The sequence below is a fragment of the Apis dorsata genome, unplaced genomic scaffold, assembly GCF_000469605.1.
Source record: "Apis dorsata unplaced genomic scaffold, Apis dorsata 1.3 scaffold_326, whole genome shotgun sequence".
Classification (NCBI taxonomy): domain Eukaryota; kingdom Metazoa; phylum Arthropoda; class Insecta; order Hymenoptera; family Apidae; genus Apis; species Apis dorsata.
In genome coordinates this window covers 592473-599170 of record NW_006263594.1, presented here as the reverse complement: position 1 = coordinate 599170, position 6698 = coordinate 592473, and the positions used below count along the sequence as shown (strand labels likewise).

At 32.3% G+C, this 6698-nt stretch overlaps 1 protein-coding gene across 1 annotated transcript in view; it reads right to left on the bottom strand.

Moving 5' to 3' along the window:
• LOC102679379 (dynein heavy chain 10, axonemal) overlaps window positions 1–6698 on the bottom strand; it is a 39587-nt gene that overhangs the window by 15342 nt on the left and 17547 nt on the right. Inside the window, exons 15-19 of the mRNA XM_031511491.1 lie at window positions 5205–5484; window positions 4900–5144; window positions 2695–2941; window positions 2333–2605; window positions 3–239 (exon numbers count right to left, since the gene is read on the bottom strand). Of these exons, the coding sequence (XP_031367351.1) occupies window positions 3–239; window positions 2333–2605; window positions 2695–2941; window positions 4900–5144; window positions 5205–5484 (1282 nt within the window). The remainder of the gene's footprint in view (window positions 1–2; window positions 240–2332; window positions 2606–2694; window positions 2942–4899; window positions 5145–5204; window positions 5485–6698) is intronic.

The window sequence follows — 6698 nt, the reverse complement described above, 5'->3', positions numbered from 1 at the left end:
AAATAGTCCATACCGTCGATCAACTGTTGGGGGTTCAGGTCCGCCCAGAGGGTCTGCGCCCAAACGCCCCTCATCTCCTTCTGCTCCTTGTACAGTTCGAACAACATCTCCATCCCGTTGTAATCCTTCTTCAGTTTCAGGAAGACCGAGTAATCCGTAGCCGGAAGATCGAACAGTATCTCGGAATTGACCAGGTTCCGGTGCGTCTCGTCGTGCTTCGCGATCAATTTCCCGTATTCCTGGACAAATCGAGAAATTATCCTTGGATTGCTACGATTTTTGGAACGTTTAAACGAAGGAAGGAGCGTAAATTAATCCGAGCAACGATTTTATTTATGAAATTCTCTTCTCTGTACAATCTTGGAAATCAAATATAAAAATAAAAAGATAAGGAGAATAGAAAAATAAAAAAAATAAGCGATAAAATGAAAAGGAGAACGTTGCGTGGAACGACGTGGATGAATATATATAAAAAAGTTGAATTACAACACGAATTTTTAATTATACTTAATTTTAAGTTTAATTTAACAAAAAAAAAATTTAATACAATCTATCACGAGTTAAATTAAAACAAATGTTTCGAGATGTTATTACATAAAATTGGAATTTAAATGCTTCTTAATAAATTTATAGAATAATTCTTAACATGTGACAACTTGAAATGTGACCGATCAATTAAGCATTCTTGGTTTATACGCTATATTATATTTTGTTCAAATCTTTAAAAAGAGAATTTAAAATTATAACTTTAAGAATTTATTTTTTTATTTTAACTAGTTTTAAGAATTTTAGAATTGGTTATTAACTCGTTGAAAAAGTAAAAGTAAAAATTAAAAATTTCGAATAAAGTTGCTTTAAGTAATTGCTTAATTAAAATCGAATAACATTTGTTCATAGCTGTTATAGTAGATTCTCTCTTCGTATAACCTCTCAATCGTTTCATGGTACAATTATTCGCGATTATTACGTCTCGAACAATAAATTATCAAAGGAAATTTATTCATAACTTCAATTATTAAATCTTTAACTATATTAAGTAAAAATTAAAAATTTCGAATAAAGTTGCTTAATTAATGTTCGAATAACATTTATTCGTAGCTATTATAATAGATTCTTTCTTCATATAACCTCTCAATTGTTTCACGGTACAATTATTCGCGATTATGTCTCGAACAATAAATAATCAAAGGAAATTTATTCATAACTTCAATTATTAAATCTTTAACTATATTAAATAAAAATTAAAAATTTCGAACAAAGTTGCTTAATTAATGCTCGAATAACATTTATTCGTAGCTATTGTAGTTGATTCTTTCTTCGTATAACCTCTCGATCGTTTCACAATACAATTATTCGCAATTATTATTACGTCTCAACAAATTATCAAAATAAATTTATTAATAACTTCAACTATTAAATCCTCGTCGTGTATACGAGCTAGATTCTCGCATTAGTTTCTAAAAACGAGAGATTAGATTAGAAATTCCGGAAGATTTTTGAAATGTGGTCGTCAATAAAAAGAACGGCAGCCACGACGAATGGCTGCTTTCGCCAATTTCCTGCCACTCATCCATTCGAGTCGAATCGAAAGATGAATCGGTTCTAATCGGAATGTCAAGACCCGTTGGAAAAGTAACTAATTGAAATTAAAATTTCGAGCAAGGTTATTTAAAGTAATCGTCTATTAAAAAATACTCGAATAACGTTTATTCGTACCTATTACGATCCGTGCGATCCTGCCCATTATTTACGATCGAAAAAAACTATATTACGTTTCGAACGATAAATTATCGAAATTAACACATTGCGTACGGCGCTTATTGCTTGCTCAACGCGGGCACTTTAAAAAGAGTATATCATATATGCACTTTTTAATTCATGTTTATAAAGTATTCTTAAATACTGCTATATATTTCCTATACATCTATTTTTTATATAGGCTTTTTTTAACTATTATTTGTTATATAAATAAAATTAAATCGATTAATTATTATTTACTTTACAAACTCGAATAAGGAATAAGAATGAAGCATTCTTCTTTCGTTTTCTGCAATTACATCTGGTTTTGTTTCCTTCTTCCATTCGACACATTCGAACAGACTTTACATTCTTTTGTCGGGAATTTCGTCTTCCCAATTATTACTTCGAATGTTTTTTAATTCCTCGAGTCGTCGAAACATTGAAACGAGATATCTCCAATATATTACCCAATGCGTCAACCATCAAATTTTCCCTTTCATCACCTTATCCTTACCATCAAACCACTTACCTCTCATCAATTTCAACAATCAAAAGCGTCAAGTTGAAACTTGAAAAACATTCTCTCACTCACCTCCATCTTGACCAATCCAAGCTCCAGATCGTCGCCCACGCTTCCAGGCCCGTAGGCCTCGAAATTCTTAGCGAATTCCTCGAGCTCCTTAACGAAGTCGTATATCTGGTCCTGCGTCATCCCCGAAAATCTGTCGGAGGTGCTCTCGAGGGTGGATGCTCTGTACAAGGCGCCCAGATACAGGGATTCCCAGTCGCGTTGCAGATCGTATGCAGCTCGCTCGTCGTCCTCGGGGAACGATATATCGTGGCTGCGAAATGCTAGAAAGGTTTCCTGGGACGAAAGAAAGATTAAGGATAGCGAGCGACGACTTGGAGGGGAAGGTTCGTTCATTTTCATTTTCCCTCCCCGCCCCTTCGAACCTGGCACGTGGTGTAGCAAACTTCCGCTTGAATGGCCATCTTCTTTATGTCTGCGATCGCCTGCATGACGGACGTGAACCGGCTAAGACCGGTGATCACCAACTCGACCTCGGCCCGCAACCCGTCCATTATCACGTGCAACTCGTTCATCTCGTTGTTCGTCCGCATCAGAAGGTAATTACCTAGCACTTGTTTCCATTCTATCGCGTGTTGCTCGATACTAAGGAGGAGGGAGCTCAGGTTGATGCTATTGGGAATTGGAAATTCGAACTTCGAGTTTCGTTTTTTTCCAATATATTAGGTGGTGATATATGTTAGGGTGTTTCATAAGTTTCTTTCTTTCTTTCTTTTTTTTTTTTTTTTGATACGAAATCAATACACGATGTTGATGTTGTTTAAAGTTGATTTTAATTTAAAACGTTTTTTTTTATTGCGTTATATATGAATCGTTCTGCTCTATCATCTTTTCTCTCTTATTGGAATTTAAGGTATCCCATAAGTTTCTTTCTTTTTTTTTTTGATACGAAATCAATATACGATGTTCATTGTTTAAAGTTGATTTTAATTACGGTTTTTTATTACGTTATATATAAATCGTTCTGTTTTATCACCTTTTTCCATCTCTCTTGGGATTTATTAAGGTGTCTCATAAGTTTCTTTTTTTTTTTTTTCTTTTTGAAATGAATACACGATGTTTGTTGTTTAAAGTTGATTTATCGTATTATATTAGAGTGTCCCGTAAATTTCTTTCTATTTTTTTTTTTTTTTTTTTGATACGAAATCAATATACGATGTTTGTTGTTTAAAGTTGATTTATCATGTTATATATAAATCGTTTTGCTCTATCACTTTTTTCCATCTCTCAGAAAGCTTCGTTATTTTCTTTTTCCAAAATTGTTGAGATTTATTAGAGTATCTCATAAGTTTTTTTTTTTTTTTTTTTTTTAATAATACCAAATGAATACGATATTGAGATTTATTAGGGTGCCCCATAAGTTTCTTTCTATTTTTTTTTTTTGATACGAAATCAATATACGATGTTTATTGTTTAAAGTTAATTTATCACGTTATATATGAATCGTTCTGTTCTATCATTTTCTTCCATCTTTCAGGAAGTCTCATTATACCCTTTTTCTAAAATTATTGGGGTTTCTTAAAATATCTCATAAGTTTTTTTCTTTTTTTTTTAATAATACGAAATGAATACACGATATTGGGATTTATTAGAGTATTCCATAAGTTTCTTCCTTTTCTTTTTTTTTTTTTTTTTTTTGATACGAAATGGAAGAAGGCGATAGAACGATTTATATATTACGCGATAATTAACAAGGAAGCCTCGTTATTTTCTTTTTTCAAAATTGTTGAGGTTTATTAGGATGTCTCATAAATTTTTTCTTTTTTTTTTTTTTGATACGAAATGAATACACAATGTTTGTTGTTTAAAGTTGATTTATCACGTTATATTAGTATCTCATAAATTTTTTATTTTCTTTTTTTTTTTTTTTGATACGAAATCAATACACGATATTGTTTTAAAGTTGATTTATCGTATTATATTAAGGTATAGTAAGTTTATTTTTTTTTTTTTTTTTTTTTAATACAAAATGGAAGAAGATGATAGAGCAAAATAATTCATATATTACACGATAATCAACAAAGAAGTCTCGTTATTCCCTCTTTCCAAAATTGTTGGGATTTATTAGGATGTCCCATAAGTTTCTTTCTTTCTTTTTTTCTTTGATACGAAATCAATACACGATGTTTGATTTATCGCGTTATATTAGAATGTCCCATAAATTTCTTTCCTAGCATCACGCTAAAAATCACTTTGATTGACTTTTATCTTTATATATATAACATGCAGGCTTATCTATTAACCATTATATACGACATCGATTTCAATCGTCACACGTACTCTTTTAAAACATTTTTCTACACCATTCAAATAATCAAAGGAAGCATATCGTGCTTCATTGCTTTAAAAAAAAGATGATAGCGCGAACTACAATAATAATGCTACCGTCTGCAATTTTTAGATTACTTTTAAATTAGAACTAGCAATTTTGACTCGAAAGACCATTGCGGTCCTCGTCAAGTGCCATGCTCGCTGAAAATCCGCGAGACAGTGGATCCCAATCTCAAGATACAATAATCAGGACGAGATATGTCGATCGACACCCTAATGACCCCCTAATGATCACGAACCTTATGGAATAGAGGCCGTAGGTGGACTTCATCTCCATCAGCTCCTCGAGGATGTTGCTGTAGAAGGAGAATTTCTCGTCGTATTGGTGGAGGGTTGGCTGGGTGGCCGCGTACTTCTCGGCTGCGAGATTCTTGTCGAACGACCACAGAGTGCTGTACTTCTTCCACCTTTGCAGATAATTCCACGCTTCCAACGCCAATTTATGGGCCGTCCTTTGAATCGTTAATATCGTGTCGTTCACTATCTGAAGAGGATCGACCCTTAAATCTTCTTTCCTAAAGAGAGAGAATTCCAATTGGCTCACCTGAATGCTCATCAAATCCTCGAAGAACGTGAAGTTCACGAACGTGTCGTTTTCGGTCTTTGTTTGCGGTTTGCATTCCAAGCAACTGCCGTTCATCCATCTGGGGAACAATTTCAACTGTTCCAAGAGATTTCTTTCGTTCTGCAATATGATGTTGTAGATTTCGGTCGGGGAAGGTCTCAGGACCACCTCGGAGGCTATCAGGACAGCGTCCACTTGAAACATCGGTTTCGTATCCGTCAACTTTTTGTTGAAGTACTCGAGATTCTTCGTTATGCATCTGAAAAGTTGAGAAATGCTCGATTTAACACGTTGACTGCCGCGTCACCCATATTCGCTTATTTCATTATTTATGAACGATCTTTGTAGGCATTTGGAAAGATATTCTGTAGGATAATAAAACTATTAAATTGTTATAAAAATAATAAGTTTAATAAATAATTTATATAATTAAATATATAAATATATAATAATTTATATAATTAAATAATTTAATAAATAATTTATTAAAAAAATTATTTTGAATGTAAAATTTTAAAACGTTCTATAGAAAGTTGAGATTGACAATCCGGACAATTCGGATAATTTGGACAAAAAGTTGTCTTTTTTAAATTTCTTCGTAACAGCAAAAGTTCTCATTGGGCCATGTCACCTATTTTTGACTATTTATGAATGATCTTTGTAGACATTTGGAAAGATATTCTGCAAGGTGTAATGAAACTATTAAATTGTTATAAAAATAATAAAAAAATAATTTATTAAAAAAATTATTTTGAATTTTAAACGTTCTATAGAAATCCGGACAATTTGGACAAAAAGTTGTCTTTTTTAAATTTCTTCGTGACAGCAAAAGTCTCATTGGACCATCCATATTTGGGTTTTTTGAATATTTGATTATTTATGAACGATCTTTATAGGCATTTGGAAAGATATTCTGCAGGATAATAAAACTATTAAATTATTATAAAAATAATAAAAAAATAATTTATTAAAAAAACAGCAAAAGTTCTCATTGGGCCACGTCACCCATATTCGGGTTTTTTAACTATTTAACTATTTATGAATGATCTTCATAGGCATTTGGAAAGATATTCTGCAGAGTGTAATGAAATTATTAAATTGTTAACTATTAAATTTTAAAACATTCTATACAAAGCTGAGGTTGATCCAGACAATTTGGACAAAAAGTTTTTGTCTTTTTTAAATTCCTTCGTGCGTTTGATCAGTCCATATATCGTTTTTTATCCAAATAACATAATTTGCATGCAGTCTAATATTTATATAATTATTTTTCCGAACGGCGATATTATGTTGACTCCGTTGAAGATTTTGACAAGCTTTCGTTGTATTTTCGGATAATCCCAACAATTTTGCAGCTAATAATTCTCTAAATCTTTTAATTTTGGGGTATCACGACTCTCATGGTGATCAACGATTAGCTAGTTTATGAACATATCGTGCTTTGACACGATTACCTGCTATGACCCTGGTCTC